Source organism: Rhinolophus hipposideros, assembly GCF_964194185.1.
Source record: "Rhinolophus hipposideros genome assembly, chromosome: 19".
NCBI lineage: Eukaryota > Metazoa > Chordata > Mammalia > Chiroptera > Rhinolophidae > Rhinolophus > Rhinolophus hipposideros.
Window position 1 is genome coordinate 17,968,140 of NC_138065.1, and position 20,099 is coordinate 17,988,238.

Here is a 20,099-nt window from a genome sequence, read left to right on the forward strand (position 1 = left end):
AGATTTATAAATTTGTTAAAGGCTATAAATATAGTCACTGACATTACCTTTCCTTAGTTTAAGCTTTCTTGTACTGGGGATCTCATTCATTTTAATAATTAACCTATAAAGAAATGTGCTTACTATAAAATACAAAAAAATTCTAAAATCTCATTACTTATAAAGAATTAATAATGAGAGCAAAAATGTGAAAATCAAATGTTTCTCACATATTGTTTCTGTATTCCTAGTTTGAAGTTTGAGTGCCCCTAAACTCATCCTTAAAATGAAACTATTAAAATTACCACATTCTTACCTCATGAAGATGTTATGAAGACTAACAAAACAAACCCAGTAAGTGTTTTAAATAAAAAAGTCTTATTATAGTGACAAAATTATTTTACCATTAAAAGTATAGGCTCATATTAAATATTACTTGTTTTGCAACCATTTAAATCCATATGTGATTTTCCAGTTTTTATAGATTAGATTGTAAAAACTTTTGAAATAGGATCTATTGTTTATTCAGCATTTAAATGTGCAATAATTTGACCATACTGGTACTGGCAGAAAATATAATATTGGGAAGGTTATTAAACACTGAGCATCTGCAAAACAAATTAAGTTGGAGTTATTCATTCCAGATGTTTTAAAAATCAGATCTATCTTGATATTTAACCATATTCACCAGCCTTAACTTTCATATTTTGTATTTGTTGTGGCATCAAGAGAATGTATAAGACTGTTATATAAAAATAACAGAAATGTTGCATATAATTCAGAAATCTGTTTTGTGTGTCTTCAGATTTCTGAGGCACAAGCATTTGGTTTCAGAATTAAATGAATTGGTACCAATGGCAGAGGCACAAAACAGATTACATATGGTTGTCTGGAAATAATATTTATTTTAAGTCAAGAATACTGACCAGTGCCATTGGGGTAGATCAATCTGTGAAGATATGGTAAATGTAGAAAAGAGGATTCTACTTATTTTAGAAAGTGCAAGGATATTTTGGTCATCTTGTTGCCTTTTATTAGTTATATTATGAAATGAAAAGTGTCAAAGAAAAACTATTTCATAATCCAAATAAAAACAACAATAACAATTTAAGACAACAGCAAGACAAAGACAACAAAAAGACAAGATAACAATTTAACTACCAAAATCAATTTTCAAAATTTTATAAAATTGTTATGAGTAACTTCTTAAGAGTAAATAATCCCTTTAAAGTGGCTAATAAAGTAGCTAAAATACCTTCTGCAAGCTTATTTTATTAGTAACAGCCAGTATGAATTAAAGACAATTACTACTCAAATTATAGTTGGGATGTCATATACAGTGAAACATCACTGGGATCTATTATTGATGTGGTTCTTCTTTTGGCCATGACACGTGGTTCACCAAAATGTTTAAAATTCCATCTTCTATTCCTACTGATAAAGATGTTGATGCTGTTCTGTACCAATTTGTAAAAATTCTTGTTATATTTTTGCCGACACAAAGGAGCTTAGTAAATGGAAATCTACTCAATTAAGGAGAACAAATGATACAGAGAGTAAAAATATCTTGACGAAAGTCCAAAAAATATCTAAATTTTTACCCTGAATTATTCTGTTCCCTGTTCCTCCCTTCCATCTTTGGACAATTAATAGAAAGGTCTATGATAGCCTTAGTATAGCTAATTAAAGGGTATTTTTAAGAGAGATGTACCTGAGTGTACAAGATCATATTCCTTGCTTGTTTGGGGTTCATTTAGTCTTGATTTTACTTTAGGCTCTTTTAAACAGTAAGGGTCTGGCATCTCTGAGTTGGCTCCTTCAACACTTCAACAGACCAAACTTCTCATCCAAAAATTCTGTTTTATCATGGAAATTGGTCTAAATTTGGAATCCTCTGAAGTTCTGTATGTTGTTTCACAGTAAAGGTGCAAAAAATACCTAATCATCACTGTGGAGTAACTTGTGGGCTAGGCTAGACTATGGAAATAAATTTATCTGTCCCTTCCCTACCCCCAATTTCTACAATATAATGGTCCATTTGTGAGGTAAGAGGGACTAACTTCCTTTTAAACAGAAACTAATTTCTAGTCACTGATATATTAGAAAAACTGTAAAATAACTGTCAAACTGCTTAGTCATTTCATTTTTAAAATAATTGACCTAAGTTCAGAAAAGGGCAAGAAAGACAAACCATTAGGCCCATTAAGAGAGGGATTACATTCAACAGCAATTTTCTTTGAAATATTTTAAGTATTTCTGATGTGTGTAAGAGTTCTCCACCCCCATAACTATTTCTTATTCAATACGTCAAATTCAATGCAACGGTTTAGTCATATTATAGTCAAGTGTTGGAAGAAAATGTCTCTATATGTAACATACAAAAATAACATATAAACAGAATCTTTAGATGAAAAGTTTGGTCTGTTAATATGTTGAGGAGCCAACTCAGAGATGATACATAAAATATGAGAAAAGAGAAATAAACGCCAAATGATTTAAAAGATGATTCATCTATCTAAATCTATTTTTTCTTTCCCCTAATTATACCTGTAGTAATTTATGTCTTATTATAGAGTTCTCTCTGGCTACAATACTCTGTTAATGTTTGTATTAGGGACATCTAGCTATGGACAAAGTTTTTTTAGTCTCAGTTTGATTTGAGTCTCATCGAAGTCTCACTATTTAAAACATTGCTTCAGATTCTGTATCCCCCAATTTCTAGAGATTTGCGAAGGGAAATCCATGAGGTTTTCACAATGTTTAATAAAGCTCTATGAACTCTGCAGATTGTCCAGAACATTTGAGTTTCCCTAAACTGACCTCCTGATCAATTATCAAATTATTATCTGTTTCTCTGATAAGCCAATGTGGACAATTTAATTTAAAATACTGCTACCAAGAAAGTGATTATTTTTTTCTTTAAACTGTTTCCATCTTGTTTTTGAAAGGCTTGCAATCAGAACAAATTCTCCAAAGCTGAACAAATATCTTTAAACATTGTTTTTAATGTGACATGATAAGAAATGCCATATAGCTAATTGTGCTCCAAATTAAAGACTATGTCAAGAAAAATGTCATATACTTTTCTGTTTTGAATTTATGTATAAACAGTTAACAAGGACTGGCAGAAAGGTAGTGTAGAAACAATGCCCCTGGAAGTTATTCCATGCAAAGTCGACGGTAGTGAGGTCTCTTCTGGCTTCCTTGTGCTCAGTGTGTTGCTTAGTGGTATCTGTACTTTCACTAAATTCACCTACTGTAATCCCATGGGTGGGTTCCTCGGAGGCTGTAGGTCTGGCAGCTGGCTACAAGATAGAGGGGTTAGACATTAACATTGCTTATTATGAATCTACTATATTTTCTTCCAGAGGCATTAATTCAGACCCAGGTTATGCCTAGCTGGGCGGTGGCCAGAGGAATTCAGACCACAGAGTACAGAGAGCATAAAGTAGTAATAACTCTACTTACCCAAGACACTGCCTGAAAGGACCCTTTCACCGCAGCGAGAAGGCCTGAGATGTGACTAGAAGGTGGGGCTTGCTAGACTGACTGCATCATTTCTCACTTTCTAAAACAGTATCGGGTCATGAAATTCTCAATAAATCGTGAGAGCTATTGAGAAACAATTTGGAATACCATTTTTATATGTTTCTGGAAGCGCTGTAACTCTCTCTAGGTATTGCATTGGTCTAGGATTCTGGAAAAATTTCTAAACTTTGTATTAATTTCACTATTTTACATTTAAGAGGTGACCTATAGAATAAGTTTTAAAATATACAAAGAATTGGACAGAAAAATCAGGTTTCAAAACAGTGTGGAAACTGAAAAAAAGTGGTTTTTCATTTTGAAAAGATGAAGGATACTGAAGATGATAAATTGACCTATATTTTCACCATAAAGTTCTTAATTTGTAATTGTACATTCCATGTTAAAACACAATATACTGAATTATTTTATTAAATTATATTAACAACCTGTGGTTGTCGTCTGAAAAGCTGGTTGGTGATACTTCTCTGTAGGTGATATATAAGTGTCTCAAACATTCTGCCAGCAGCATTACTAACATGAAGTATGAAGTATACTTTTTACCTGTTACCTAAAATATAAACTTCTTAATATGGGAATGGTTCTTTGTCACAGAGAGTGATGGATCATGTTGAAGGTATTTTTAGTGGCTTTCCTCATTTTATATGCTTCTCATATATGTTGTTAAACGATTCCATCTTTGGCCTCGATCTAGTCTCTGACACCTTCCAACGCTTAAACTACATAAATAGAGTATCTAATTAATCTGATGGGTCATGAGGTATAATTTTATAACTAATAGGGAATTGGGTTCCTAAAGATTGGTGGACATGTGCACATCATAAACTTAATTGAAAACTCTTAAGTACTGAAATATCTTAACTACTCAGCATAGGTCCTGGCTAAAGCTTCCAGTCTTTGTCAACAGGAAAATATATTCATTCATTCATTCAACACATCTCTGTTGGGCGTCTGATATGTCCTGGCACCTTGCTGGGCTCTGTCCTGCTCTGAACATTTTTGAAAAAGACACCTAAGGAAATAATAAGAAATGAAAAGGAGCCAACAGGAGGGAATGATTCAAAGGTGGAAAAAGTGACCAGGGAATCTGTATTCCACGTGTAAGTGGCTTATTCTGAGGAAGGGTATAGAAGGAGTTGAAGGAGTGAAAATAACCCGCCCCTCGTTATTTTCACTGTGGAGTGGACCATGTTTTCAGCTCTTGAGGCCCTTTTTGAGCTGTGGGCCTAGAGACGCTTGGAGATCTCTTGCTAGTTGCTTTCCTTGTCTTTTCTCCTCCCACTGACTGTTCCCTCTCATCCGGGATTAGGACAGAATCAGCTGGAAAATTAAATTACTCATCCCTTTAATGTTAGCTCCTATGCATTTCTTTCTCCTTCTGCCTTAGAGTATAGTTCAGCTCTAAGAGATGAGACTCTCAATGACACTAATGCAAAATTTAAACATTTAAGAGAAAAACCTGTCAGTTTCAGATCTCAAAGGAGAGTTTCTCTATAAAACCATAGGTGTTGACCTTTTGGGTCCCTCCATCTCACCTTTATGCCTTTCTTCTAATTACCGTTTTTTTTAAAAAAAAAATACTTTTCGGATCAAGCAGAGCAATGAGTCTGCTGTTTCCACTTCTGCTATAAGAAGCAGATTTTTGCAGAAGGATAAGGTTACGGCTGCCAGCCCAGGACTCCAGCGGTGTGGCGGATCAGTCGCTGGTCTCCTCCCCTCCCCCGCCGACGAACCAGTGGCTAACAGACCGGTGCAAGTAGACAAGTAGCCGTTTTTATTCAATACAGAAGCTCCTTGAAAACTTTGTGGGCTCCGGAGCTCTCCTGCAATTCCTTTCATTCCCAAAGTGCAGGAGCCAAGCACGCGTCCCCCGTAACTCCCTCCCATTTCTTCTCGCGTATTGGGGTTGGAAAAGAGGGAGGAGAGGAGTGGGGAGATGGGGGCTGGTAGGTGGGCTGGGCTTGCCCGAAGTCCTGATTCTTGGGCAGAGGGAGAGGGGGGCGGGCTCGGGGCCGCCGGCGAGGCGTGATTGGGTCTGACCCTCAGCCGGCTTGTCAGTTTCGCCCCGGGGAAGGGGGGCGCGCGAGGGGAGTGGGCGGGGGAGGGGGCTGCCCAGAGCCTCTCGTCCGGCCCACTGATGGCATGAAGCCTTTAGGAGCACGCAGTCCTCTCAGATTTTTGGTTGAAGCCCCTCATCTGCCTTCAGTCTGAAGGCAGGGCCCCACAGAGGACGGATCGGAGGGTCCCGGCCGGCGGGGCCAACCGAGAGGGAGAGGAGGGGGCGAGAGACAGGAAGGAAGCAAACCATCAAATTTAAAAGAAAAAGGCATTTGATTTTTTACCCCCCTTCCTCCGCAATGGCTGTGTAGCAAACATCCCCGACGATACCTTGGAAGGGACGAAGTTGGTCTGCCATCGCAATTTCGTGGGTTGAGTTCACAGTTGTGAGTGCGGGGCTCGGAGATGGAGCGGTGGTCCTCTAGGTGGAAAACGAAACGGTGGCTCTGGGATCTCACCGTAACAACCCTCGCATTGACTTTCCTCTTCCAGGCTAAAGAGGTCAGAGGAGGTAAGAAAAAATGGACTTGGGGAGGTGGGAGATTGCCGTCCTTCTTTCTAATTCGGTGCCCCTCCCCCTCATGCCCCCCCCCCCCGCCAGAAAAAAACACACACAATTATCTTAAATAAAATCCAGATTGCAGCTGCCACCAGGTTGGAAGTGAAGACTGGAGAGAGAGATGGATGTAGGCGGGACAGTAATGGGAGAAGAGGTGGCAGGAAAAAAGATCTGTCAGGCACAGAGCCTGCTGAAATGTCCCTTACCACTTTCAAGCGTCTTTGAAAAGAGGAAAAATATTACCTTGAACACAAGGGCAGTTGTATAAAGCTTTTGTTTGAGGATCAGTCCTTAGACTGCCCTTTAACACATTTTCTCGTTTCTTCTGATTCTAGCTAATGGAAATATCTTTTTAAGGGTGAACTGAGGAGAAAATATAGAGAAAGGGTATAAAATGAACCTTGATAAAGTTCTTTGTCTGGAATAAAGTGAGAAACAGGCTGTTTTACTTTTAGGGATATAAGAGAAAGCAGGGGGGATGAATCTAGAAGACTGAGAACACTTTGTGTGGCATTTTGAAGAGATTTTAAATGGAAAAAAATTGGCAGGTTGTAAGGACCGGGTTGAAGATAGGGGAAACACTTTTCCCTGCATTTCAGTTCCCTCCGCCCCACTATGACCCCCGCCCCCCACCTTCTTGCAGGTTGGACAAGCAGTTCTCACGGAGAATGATGAAACTGGCCAAGCAAATGAGGTGGGAGAGGAGGAATAGGGATTGGAAGGGAAGGGGAGGGGGCCGGGGTGGGGTGGGAGGAGAGAGGTAAGAAAAAGTTCCTACGTGGCACCACCAAATATTCAATGACCAGACCTGTTCGGAAGACTGCAGCCCTGTCAGTACCCTTGCAGGGAGAGCGACTTCACTCCTCCCTCCGCCTCCTCCCTCCCCTACCCCCGCCCTTTCCCGCAAAGGCATCTGGCTGGAGCGGTCCGTTAGGTGCTGTAGACACGGCTGGCGGGAGAACGACTTTGGAGTTAAGGGAGTCCAAACAGCTCAGAGTAGAAAAGCAAGCTTTGTTAAAAGTGCACAGAGCAGTGGGGGTAAGAAGGAGGGTGGCGAGGATTGGATGAGGTAGAAAGAAATTTTCAACCCCAAATGCGCAGGCTTTAGCAGAAACCTGAGTCTGGCCCTGGTAGATGCCAAGATCTGAGTTCTCCCTAATGGGAGTTAGCGCTCTCGGAGGCCGAACTCTGCGAAACCAGGTCTGTATTCCTTCCCCACACTCACTGGCCTTCACCTTCCTGAGTAGCAGGCCGCGCTGGATCATTCATCTGGGTGACTTTTTCTGGTGAAGACAGAGCCTCATGAGGACTATATTTGAATTTTGAAATAAGTCATGCTAATTATGTCGATTCATTCATTTCTACATTTTAAAGGATTAATAGTAGTCTTTTTGAAAGCGGAATCCATCAAAAGTTTGCATTTTACCTTTGGTACCTGGTCACCAGCTGGACTGGTCAATTCTGTCAGCAGTTCTGCCCTCTGCTGGTTTTGTTGATTCTTTGGAATCCAAGTATCTGCCTTAGCAAATGAGGCCTCTTAAAATCTTAACTTCAGTGATACTGGAAAAAGGACACTCATTTACAGTGGAACAGATATACCATTTCTTTTTCCGCATGCCACACATATATGTAGACAAAAGTATCATAATAGCAGCTATTTATTTTGAAATATAGAAACTCAGACTTTCTTCAATGAAAGATAAAATGTTAACTGAAGAGACACATTGTAGGTATTCAGGGATAACTTCACTGAAGAGAGTTATGTTTCTTTTTCTTAAAGTTCTAAGGATATCTAAGAAAGATCAAACTTCTACCCTTGTAATGTATAATTTTCTCTTTTCAATTTAGCTACATACCTTAACCACTTTAAACAAATATCCTAGCACCACATCAAATAAATGATGGAAAAAGAACCTTCTCTATTATTATAAAGCCAAATAATGTGAGAAACAGCAATGTGTTAAGGACCACATGTTGTTTCTGTTTGTCCTTTCTGATAAAATGTCTTGAAAGTTCTATGATTGTTTAGATAGTGATATTGTAAGATTTGGTACTTGTTCAACAAGTTCCTAGGTGCTTGTTGCTTAGTGGGAAGCTTGATATTTACTGAAACCTACTTGTAGGCTTTTGCGACTTAACAAACTTCTGAAAGGAAATAAAGGTATATTAATGCTTAAAAGGAACACTGGGCTGGATCATCACACAAGGGAGAAATGAACCCAGTGTCCAGTTCTCATGCTAGCCTTTAGATTAAAAAAAAAAAAACGAGTAAGATTTTATTCCAGTTTTTAGGTAAAGGTGTTATATATTAGCATTATGCTATAATGTATTGATTTAATTGAGATGCAGTGGTATGATTTGATTGCTATACCCAAAGATAATTTAACACAGCTTATTTTCATCTATAATTTATATTTCTGGGATTAAAAATATTAAAGCCTTAAAAAGTTATGAGTTCATAATACATTAGACTCTAAAGAAAGTACAGTTAGGATCCTTAAGCATCTAACCTTACAGAGAAAAGTTCTTGGAGTGAATGGATTAAAAGTAAATTTATGATTTCACACAGTCATATTATTTTACTTCATAAATCTAAACTCTATAACTTGGTAATCTTTAACATACTTATTCAAAATTATTAGTATTTATTATGATTTAGTATAAAAGAGTGTTATTTTTATAATATATTTATTTGCATTAACTTAAATTTTATGTTTCATATAGTTGCCTAAGGTTAACATAAATGTTTTACCTCAGAAATTTATGGATTTCCGTCCATTGGCTCATTATTTATTATCATGAGCTAAGGTTTACCTGGATTCTATTCTGTGATTGTGTTAAGATAGATGATTTTAAGAGTTTTAAAAATGACTTAAGCTGTAATTGAGTACTGAGAAACATATCTAATTGAATTATTTTTTACTAATTAAAATGGTATTCAACCTTTGGTGGCTAAACCAATATTGTTCTTGCAAAAAGTTGATTAATTTTATGAGAAACTTTCAAAGCTTGTCAGCAATTGGTAGTGAGTCCTGCTGGAGTGTTGTTCTGAGTGCCCGGGATCAGCAGGTGAAATGGTGCTGGCTTCCAGAGTATGTGCTAATCCATCTTTGCAAAGAGATCAAGTTTGTCCCTGTGGTTACTTCATCAGAAATCAGTTAAAAGATCAGATACACTTTTGATAAGAAATGCAGTGTCCACTAGGGTTATTAATATTGTCTTTCCACTTATTTTTCATGTCAAAATTGACAAAGTCTCTAATAGAGAAACAATAAAGCAAAATAGGTACTTTATTAGAAGCATCTTCCTGCAAATTTTATACAGGGAGCCTCAGTTTAGGTAGCGCATGTATATATATATATATATTCATTTAGTTAATTATAGACATTTTCACAAAATTGTCTATAAGTTTTGAATTAAGTTTATTGATATCTTAAGGTGACAATTTACTTCATAATTTATACTTAACCATCTACTTTATAAAAATTACTCTCTAAATGGTACTCTCATAGTTGTAGACAAAATTATAAAGTTGCAAAATGAAAAATGTACATACCTAGATAATATAATTGCTTACAATTTCTTTATTAATTTTGTAGGTTCTGTGTTTGCCTCATTTTATGACTAAACTAGAAGGAGCACATTATTCAATTTAAGTTATTCCTAAAATATATTAAGGCAAACATGAACCTCTTTTGATATTTACGGGCAGGATTTCTGACTAAAAAAAATAAATATCTAAGTATTCACCTTTCTTTCTAAAAATTTGCTTCTTTTCTGGGAGATTCTTTTAACTTTGGTTAATTTACTGAAGCGAAGCATACTTAATGATAACATATGGACTCAAATCAAGCTTGGCTGAGAGTGGCTGTGTAATGATAAGCTGAATTTTTCAAAGGAGGAAAAGGTGTTTAGATTTTTTTTTTTAAAGAATGTTAGACAGAAATTATAAAAATTGCTTCTCTGTACTACTGAGGAAACTCTGTACTTACTAATGAGGAAACTAAGGCACAAAAAAGTTGTTAGCTGAATACTCTTTCTCATAAAAACATACTTATTCAAGGTTTTTCTAAATGAATAGGCTGAAAATCTGCAATAGTGATAAAAATAACTTTAAATAATAGTAGTCTAAGACTTTGTGGAATGATCAAATATTACTTAAAAGTATATGTATTTATGAAATATGGAATGAACAAGTATTACTTAAATGTATGTGCTGGAATGATTGGTGAGAAGATGGGTTAAGTGAAAATGACTGATTTAAAGAAAATCAGATGGAAATAGAGTTATAGAATGCATTAAAAACTGTCCTAAGTTTGGGGAAAAATAATTTTTGATTAGTTGTATTGTTAATATACTTAATTATGTGATTCTATAAAATTATCTGTATTAGAATAGAAAGCATAATAGTTTGTAAAATATTTTTTGATACATTTGTGGCTGGATTAAAAAAATAGTTTTTTTATCTTCTCTAAAGCTGTTAATGGAAGACCATGCACAACTTTGAATTTTCAAGAAGCTGAAAAATTACATATTTATTTCAGATAAGGCAAACAATAGGACATTTCTATGATTTTTATGTTGATTTTTAAATTGATTGTTATATATATAAAATTATATTACTTTTATTAATAAGTCAGATAATGAATTGATTATTTCTTAATATGGGTTATTTGTTTAATAGGTAATCTTTTTTTAAACAAGTGATCAACTTTGGAAAAAATAGGAGAGCACTTAATAATGCAAATTGTAATTAAAATTTTTCTTTTGGATTGTCAAAAAGCATCTGAAATTACTCAACCTCTTATACCTCAGGAATAAATGGATAGTTATTTACAGGGAAGTATTCACTCTTAATGGGCTACCATGATATTTGTTATGCTGGCAACACTGTGGTAGAGCTAATATTTCTACCAAATGAAGAGTTTTCCTGTATTTAAGGAAAAGCAGTACATGTTTTAGGGTCCTGAAAAAGATACTATGGAAGCTAATATTTATATTCATAATTAATTCTAACAATTCATATAAACATATGGTTTATAAATACTGAGCCATCCCCATCATTTTATGTAATTTTAATGATTATATTTTGGTATTTAAAAGCTTGAATTCTGTTGTATCCTAAATATACTTTTCTTCCCTCCCTACCTTTGAAGACACAATTAAGGGCAATTGGTGTAATCATTAGGAATTCAAGGCAACTGAAAAGTGGGAGTTGAGAGCTGATCTGCATTTCTGCTTTTACTCCTCTACTTCCCTCACTTAATACTGGGGAAATGTGACCTGAGCTGGGAGTGGTGAGAGGAAACCAAACTGTTTTTTTTTTTTTTTTTTTTTTGACCATTGAAGTTTTGTTCCTTAGCAAAGAAGAAAGGAGGTATACACAGATGCTATAAAATGTTGTAGTGTTCCCTAAGTCCTCTTACTGAAGAGTCAACTTTAAATGCAGGTTTCAGTGTAGCTTTTAGTATACTATGATGACTTCCCTACATTTGGACTTTTCTAATTTCTCTTGCAATTTCATTCAGAACCTAATTTTTTTTTCCATTTTAAACTGCTTTTTATATTATAATGCATCTAATTTATTTATTTCCCCTTTCAAAATCCTAACATGATTTTATAGATTAGTGGGTTTTTTTTGTTGTTGTTGTTTTGTTTTTCCCCTCCTACTTTCAGTTATGTTAGAATTCAACATGAATAATATTAGCTGGTAGAGAAGATGAAAGTCAATTTTAAAGTGATTTAGTGAGTAATATCTATTTATCAGTTGCAGTCTTTGGCCTACTACTGACTTGGCTAGTGGTTCTTTAGACATTGGCTGATCACCAGACCTACTGTTATCTGGTAAAATAAACTCTTTGCTTGCTGCGCATGGAATTAGAGACAGTGCTATTAATTTAAGAGAAAGAACTCAGAGAAAAGAAAGGTTATCATATTTCAGAGTAAGAGACCAGCTTAAATACGACTTGACAATTGAGAACTAAAACAAACCTGTGTAAAAGTGCTTTAGCACAATCAACTTTTGCAATCCCCTCAAACCTTCTTTTTTTCCTTAAAAAGCATTTCTTTCTTATTTTAACCAAATTTAATTGCTCTTGAATGGCCCTGTACTGTACAGGCAAATGAAGGTCTCTATTCATAGAACTTGAGCGCATAGAGTGTCAGTGGAAGCTTCCTTCCTCTGTCTAACTGGTAAACTGACATCCGGGCTTAAAGGAGTGAACCTTAGACTGTATGAGGTAGTTGGCTTTCCTTCCTCACTCCCTTCCCGAAAGGATGACTGCCAGAAAGAGCAGTAGTTGCCATTCCTGACAAAGCTAATAAGTTCTAGTGCACTTTTGTACTTTGTGCTCTTAGCTAGCTCTGCAGAGAAAAAGAGCCATAAACATTAAAGTAGCATTTCCCTGACTACTCTCTTTAGACTTAACAGTGGAGCACAGCCTAGTAGGTACTCGCTGTCACTCTTCTACTTGATTGTTGATGAGTCTTCAACATTCTTCGCTGGTTTTGAGGATAAATGTATTGTCCAAATGGCTGAGCATGACGTAGAATGCCCTTCAGGATGTGACCCCCTCTTGACCAGCCATTTCACCTGCTGCAACTCCACTCCCATTTACCTTGCTCTTCAGCCATGTTAAACTCCATGTGTGTAGCATTCCCTGTCTTTAACACTCTTCTCTTTTCCGGAAATATCTGTTCCCTACTCATCCATTTAGCAATTACCTTTCCATACTTCAAGACTGAGCTCAAACTTCAAATCTCCAGGCAGAAATAATAGTAAGATCCAACACTGAATGCACACTTATTATGTACCAGCTCCTGTTGTAAACACGATTTCATATGGAATCTCACTTTATTTGGACGATTGCCCTGGAAGTAAGCTAATATTAAAACCTTCACTTTACCCATGAGGAAATCGAAAAACAGAGAAGTTAGTTATCTTGTCTAAGGCACACAGCTACTATGTGATAGACCCAGGATCTGAACCCAGACAATCTCCAGAGCTCTTGATTTTTATCACTGTCCATGTTTATTTTATGGCGGTATTAATGCTTTTACACAGCCTCCCTGACTTACCTTATAATTATGGCACCCTGGGATCTGATATTAATGCACAGATCATGCAGCTGCAACACAGTAAACATCATGTCATTTGTGTGAATAACTTGAATGCCTCCAAGGAGATACATAAAGAGGTCCTGGTAAAAGTTGATGTTAGAATACAGGTAGCTCTTCCGCCTGCACTACAGTTCAGGCCATGTCACTCTCACCATTTTACGTACAAACCTAAGTCCTAATGATGGTGGAAAACCCAAAGAGAAATTACTAGAAGACAGTAGATGTTACTTTGTTTCCTTTGACTAAGTAAAGGAGAAGTTGGCAGCTGTATCTGTTGGCTTTCAAGGTTCAGAGTAGGGTTGGCTTAGTTTCATTAAGCACTCACACATTGCTGCATAATCAGGATCCATTACAGAAAACAACAGGTCTTATTCCACTTTGGGGGATTGATGTATGGGCGTATGCTTATAACCTTCAGTATAAAAGTGTGAGATCTGATGATCTAAAAGCTGTCTGGGATGTAATCTCCTGGGAGTCTACAACTGGAAGATGCATGGACTGCAAAAAAAAAAAAAAAAAAAATATATATATATATATATAATATATATATATATATTATATATACACACATATTATATATACACACATACATGTACATAGATATCGTTATTTAAAAAATTAGTTATTTTTATGCTAGTTTTCCTCTATGAATTGCTGGGGGGTAATGAATGTGATTTCGTTTTATTTCTGTCCCCAGTTTCTACCAAGATGTATATGATGTATATGCACAGTATATGATGTACGTAGTCACTATTTAGATCATTAATTACCTTCTTACTTTGCCCAGCAGACTGGAACGAGGTTAAAATCTAGTTAACTTGGAATGGTGTGAAGAGTCCTCTTCATGCCATATCCTTAGCAGTAATTAGATCCTCACTCCCTTTTTCTTTACTCATTCTCTGAAAGTGAATGAATTGGGATTTCTCTGTAGCTTTCTTTATATGGAAAACAGTTTTGCACATTCTCCCCAAAGATGCCTCTAAACATTTAAAGTTACTGATTGATTGTGGTACCTTTAAAACTATAGGTTGCTTTAACATAGTAATCTGGTAGAGGGAAAAAAAACTATATGAAGTGATGTTTTTGCTTTCACAGCAACATAAATCATCATTTTACTTGTTGACTGGTGAACAAGAAAGTTTAATCTAAGAGTGATATCAATCTGTAAAAGACATTATTGGGAAAATTCTGTCATCTTTGAATCTTTTATCTCAGTTTTGTATGCTATTAGAGATTGTCTGATTTTGCTTAATAATTATCAGAAAGAGTAGTGTATCTATATTTATTGCTTTGTGATTATTCAGTTAGAAACTAATTTGTATATTATTAATATAATTACATTATGAAGTACCATCTTTAAGCAATGAGTATATAAAGTTTGAAGTGCTTAATACGATTAATAAACAGTAGCTATAGAATTGTTTTGGAAAAAAGTTATATACTTTATTCCTACCCATTGCAATTTTAGTTACAGTAAAATCACTAAGATAGGTATCTTTATCTGTTTTATTTAATATGTCCCAAGTACATAGAACAGAGCCTGTCACATAGTAAGCATTTGATAAATCTTTGTTGAATGAAGTGCAGGTGTTAGTTGCAACTCTAATGAACTGCTCTTCCATAATCTAACTAACAACCTGACATGTGGTGTAAGGTTATGTATATCAATTATTTCCAGTGTCTACAGAAGTATACTGAACAGATTTGCTGATATTATTGTGATTTCCTGTAAATGTCAGTCTATGTTTTGCCTCCAGGCAAGCTATGATTTCTACCTTGAACACTCTCTCAACCTGCTTACCGTTACTTTTTACTCAGTATTTAGATATTATCTCCTTTAGGAATATCTCTCCTCAAAATTGAAGACTGGGTAGTTGACCTTGCATAACATCCTAAAGTACCATGCTAAAATGAAAGCAAGGAATGCATCTTTTTCATCTATATAAGAAATTCTGGCATCTAGCAACATACCTGGAGTATAACAGATGGCCAATAAATATTTATTGAATGAATTAATGAACTCATACGCAAGGAATTTTCACTAAAAGACACGTCAAGAGGACAGAGGTAATCAGCCCTGGCTTGACATTGCAATTAATTTCAGTCCATCACTGTGGATTTTGATTGAGTAGGTTTTGTATGGAATCCAAGCATAGGTGTTTCATAAAGCTCTGCAGATAATTTTGGTGCACAATCAAGGGTTTACAAACTTTCTGTAACAGGAAATAAATATACATAAAAACGGGAATGTGCCTAGCTTGTATAACACAGAACTGAAAGTCAAGTGAAAGGTTATTTTTCTGCTATGTGCAAGTCATTTGATAAATGCACTATTGCCAATCAGCAGTGGCTCTGCAAAAACTGATGTAGATAGATCAACTGATTATGGTATAGATAATGCTTGCTTTTAATCCTCCTCTACACAGCATGTAATAAACTAAATATCAATGAGTATCACTTTTTTCAACATTAAAGCCAAATGGTTGTACTGAAAATAATTTTAGTTTTATAGTAAACATATTTTAATAGCTTTGGCCACTTAGAAATCAGAAATGCCATAGTTTTCAAATATCACATTCTCAACAGACATTTGTTCTTTCCTTCTCCATCCTCAGAGTTCTGATATTATTTCTGCTTTCAACTTTCAATTCATGTAAGCGTTTATCATATGAGAAATTTCAGGATTGAGGCTGTTCAATAACCATGAAAATTAAATGGCTCTCTTCTATGCTGTGTTAGGTACCATAACTACAAAGAAAGTATGCCAAACTATTCTCATGGAGTATGTGTGTTTTTAGAAGAATGCTGGGGCCAGGGCAGTGATCAGGGGGCATATACTGTGTTTCCCCGAAAATAAGACCGAGCCGGACCATCAGCTCTAATGCGTCTTTTGGAGCAAAAATTAATATAAGACCCAGTCTTATTTTACTATAATATAAGATTGGGTCTTTAATATAATATGATATGATATGATATATGATATATGATATGATATATACCAGTTTTATGATATGATATGATATGACATAATATATACCAGTTTTATGATATGATATCATAATATCATATCATATTATATTATATTAAAGACCTGGTCTTATATTATAGTAAAATAAGACCGGGTCTTATATTAATTTTTTCTCTAAAAGATGCATTAGAGCTGATTGTCCAGCTAGATCTTATTTTCCGGGAAACAGGGTAACACAAGACCACATGGATATATTTTTCTGCATAACATGAAATCATGTGACTAATGAAAAGTTACAGGGAGGCTGTCAGGGTCACTGCATACTTTGATATGTATCCAACCAACTGGTTTCAGTTGATTGCAACCATTGGGTCCTCTGACAAATAACCAGGGAACTTGGACCATGCTGCTTTTTCTGGAATAGCCAACCACTGTAAAGTCATCTGCAGTTCTCAGTGATATTTAGTACATTTAAGTCACACTTCATATAGAATTATGGCTATCACAGGCTTCAAAACTATATGAATGAATAATCTTCCTATTTTATAGGGGAGTACGTTTGGCAAACGTGTGTACTTATTTATGAAACCTGTTACAAGACAAAGAAGTAGCCTAACAGCTTTTAAATTTTAAAATGTGACTCTTCTTTTTATTACCCAAACTATAGTATGACTTAGAACATAAATGGTAAATACTGATTTTTATTTCTGAGGATTAATATATTGGACCAGTATTTCTATTTTGATTATTGGAGAGAATAAAATATTTATTATAAGTGTTTTTAAGTCATAATGATTTCTTTCAGGGAATATTATATCAAATAAAGTTTTAAAATAACTATATATTTAATTAACTATAGGTTTAGATAACATTGATGGGTTATCAACTTCCAAAGTTTTATTGCTACCTCAAATCTTTCTCCTGAATTTCAGACTCAGATATTCAACTGCCTATTCAGTCATTTCCAATGGCAGCTATTAAGTCATTTCAAAATTAGCCTGCCCAAAACTGAATTGCAGAACTTCCCTCTTGAAAACTGATCTCAGAATTTTCTCTCTCTCAGGTGATGACAACATAATCAGTCATGATATGCAACCTAAAAATCTTGGAGTCAGCTTTGACTCCTTTTTTTCTCATATTTCACATCCAACCTATCAGCAACTTCTGCTCCGTCTCCAGAATGTATCTACAATTTGACTGAGTACTTCATCTTTCAGTCGAGATAACAAAATTAACAGAATTTTCCACCTAGAGGATTGCAGTTCCTCCCTCTCTACTCTCTGATTGCACCCCCCATGCCCCTATAGACTGTTCTCAACACAGTAGCCATAGGGGTCTGAAAAATTGGTTGCTCATGTTACTCCTCTCCCTTTAGCTTTGAATAGTTTTCCCTGTCACTTAGAATAAAATTCCAACTCCTTGCAAATCCCATAGGACCTATACAATCTGCCTTCAACATGCCCGCACCCTTACTTCTCTGACCTCATTTTGTATACCTACTTTATTTCCTTTGTTGGAGGTGTATTTGTCTCTTTTCAGTTCCTCCAACATCTGGGGCCAACTCCTACCTCAGGTTCTTTGCACTTGCTGTTCCTTTTGCTTAGAATGCCATTCTGTAAAAATATCAGGATAGAGGAGCCTCTTTTGCCTTTCTAAACTATGCTCAAACATCATCTTCTAATTGAGGACTTAACTGTCCTTCTTAGTTGATATCCATGCCTCCTCAGTGCTCCCTATACTCATTTACTGATTTGGTTTCACCTTAGTACTAATCAAATATTTGTTATTTATAAAAAATCAATAACCTATTTCAATTTAAATAAAATGTAGAATTAGATAATTTTGTAGTACAAATATTGCCTTAAGTTATTTGGGCATATTTATCCAAATAGTTCCCATAGTTTTTCATTTTATTTTACATATTTAGACATAGTAAATATGACAGCCAAATTCCACATAGTAAAACACTTGACTTATTTGATAGACACCATGCACATAGATTCAGTTGTTTTAAGAGGTTATAGTTGTGTAAATATTGTAATAGGAATTTACACTTTGTTTTGCAGTTTAACAGAGCAATAATGTGTGTTATCTAGAAAGCAGATGGGAGATAATCCCAGCTGAAGACCTAGGAAGCAATTACAGATTAGATACTGTCAAAAAAATGTGCATATACATGCTCATATTCAAAGCAAATTCATTTATTGTTCCCTATCAACACTAAATCTAAAATCCTATGTTTTATGGATTTCTCCCAACCACTGTATAGAGCATAATTAGAATAAACTGTCAACAATGGGAGGTGAATACAATTGATTTTGATGGGAGTCACACATTTTCCATTAGTTCTACTTCAAAATATTTCACTATATATTTTTTTCTCTGACCTTTCCAATTTTGATTTTTACTGCGTAACTTTTTTAAAAAACTGGTATTTGCATAGAATTGTAAGGAATATAATTATAAAGAAATGTACGTTTACATTTGATAATGGGATTTCTATTTTCTAAAAGTTTCTAAAATTCTAGGACCAATAGGTTGTTAAGTGCTTGGTTTGATGAAATTAACAATGAAATCCCTAAAACTCCAGGATACTGTTTTATATTGTCTTTATCCATGGTCATTCTTAATTTGATGCTTTTCTTTGATTATCAAAAAAACGTTTTTTTTCCAAGATGCCCATCAAAAACTTGAGGCTTTAAATGATTATATTTAGTTTATTCTATTTTTTTTCTGTAGGGAAATATATTTTCTCTATATAGGCTTAAAATAGTAAAATATTTAATTTTATCAAAGAACCCCTTGGAGGAAAATAAACTCTGAACACTTGCCATGTCCAAGAGTACTTAATGTAAACTGTACAAGTTTACACTTTATATAATCTTACATACTTAAAATTTACTAATGTATTCCAGCAGTTTACTTCTCCCATTTAGTACTTTTTATGAAATACAAAGATTAGATTACAAAACACATGCGAAAAGACTGATAATTTCAGCTAAAAAAAGTTGTGTTGGAACATAGCAAATTTATGTGATTTCTACTGACATTATTTGTGCCACATAGTTATTTAAAGATGAACTTCCATATCTTTTTAAATATGGGTGAATTGAGTTCAATATGTTTTATTTTCTAATACTTGATGTTAGTTTACAATACAAGGTTGGTATATAGCATATGTGTGTTTGAAATAAAGGAAGGAAGAGTATCAGAAGAAAGACACTAAAATTTTTTTTTAAAACCTTTTTACCCATTTTTGCAATATTTTTTTAAAGCCTTTTAATAAGTAACTCACATCAGGGTTACTGTGTTTAAGCTATAGTTATATTAATGTCTGTGCAATACAAAGAAAAATTATTGAAAGGGGAAAATGCTAATGACATTAATGAATTAATGTCAAGTGCTGCAGGGTGGTAATAGAGCATTATTACCTATAATAATAATATTATACAGTATTATATATACTCAGGATCATCAGAGAAAATAAATAACCAAAATCAAGTGAATTATAACTGGGGAAACATGGGTGGCACTCATTGGAACTAGTAGAGATGTTCAAAATGGTGAAATTTTGAGGAAAAATGCTTTTAGACATTAGTTTCATTGAGTGCTTACTATGTGTTAGGCACTAACTATCCTCTGGGATTAAAATGCTTTATCTCATTTAATTCTCTAAAGGAGGTTCAATTGAATAACTAAGTCTTAGAGGGGTAAGTAGCTTACCCAATGTCATACAGATAATAAATGCTGAATTTGTGTTAGAAGTTGAGAAGTTCCAGCTGCAGAAACTGAGTTATTAATTTTTGTCTGTTCACTTGTCATATCCTACACTTCAGACTTTTTACTGAGCTCTTGTGATTTTGAAATATA

At 35.0% G+C, this 20,099-nt stretch overlaps 1 protein-coding gene, 1 long non-coding RNA gene and 1 pseudogene across 8 annotated transcripts in view; 2 read left to right on the forward strand and 1 right to left on the reverse strand.

The window, feature by feature from the left end:
- Positions 1-862: 862 nt before the first annotated feature.
- Positions 863-7,011, reverse strand: LOC308487938. The gene is made up of 3 exons (XR_013991811.1): positions 6,951-7,011; positions 5,914-6,076; positions 863-3,284 (listed from the first exon to the last, which is right to left on the reverse strand). It is a non-coding gene; the product is annotated as an uncharacterized lncRNA (long non-coding RNA).
- Positions 5,957-20,099, forward strand: part of COL11A1 (collagen type XI alpha 1 chain) — a 207,811-nt gene continuing 193,668 nt past the window's right edge. For all 6 annotated transcript variants that reach the window (XM_081026892.1, XM_081026887.1, XM_081026889.1 and 3 more), the window contains exon 1: positions 5,957-6,094. In XM_081026892.1, coding sequence (XP_080883018.1) covers positions 5,989-6,094 — 106 coding nt within the window. In that variant the 5' untranslated portion in view covers positions 5,957-5,988. The remainder of the gene's footprint in view (positions 6,095-20,099) is intronic.
- Positions 13,180-13,802, forward strand: LOC308487218 (superoxide dismutase [Mn], mitochondrial-like; annotated as a pseudogene). Its single transcript has one exon. The product of its transcript is annotated as a superoxide dismutase [Mn], mitochondrial-like (transcript).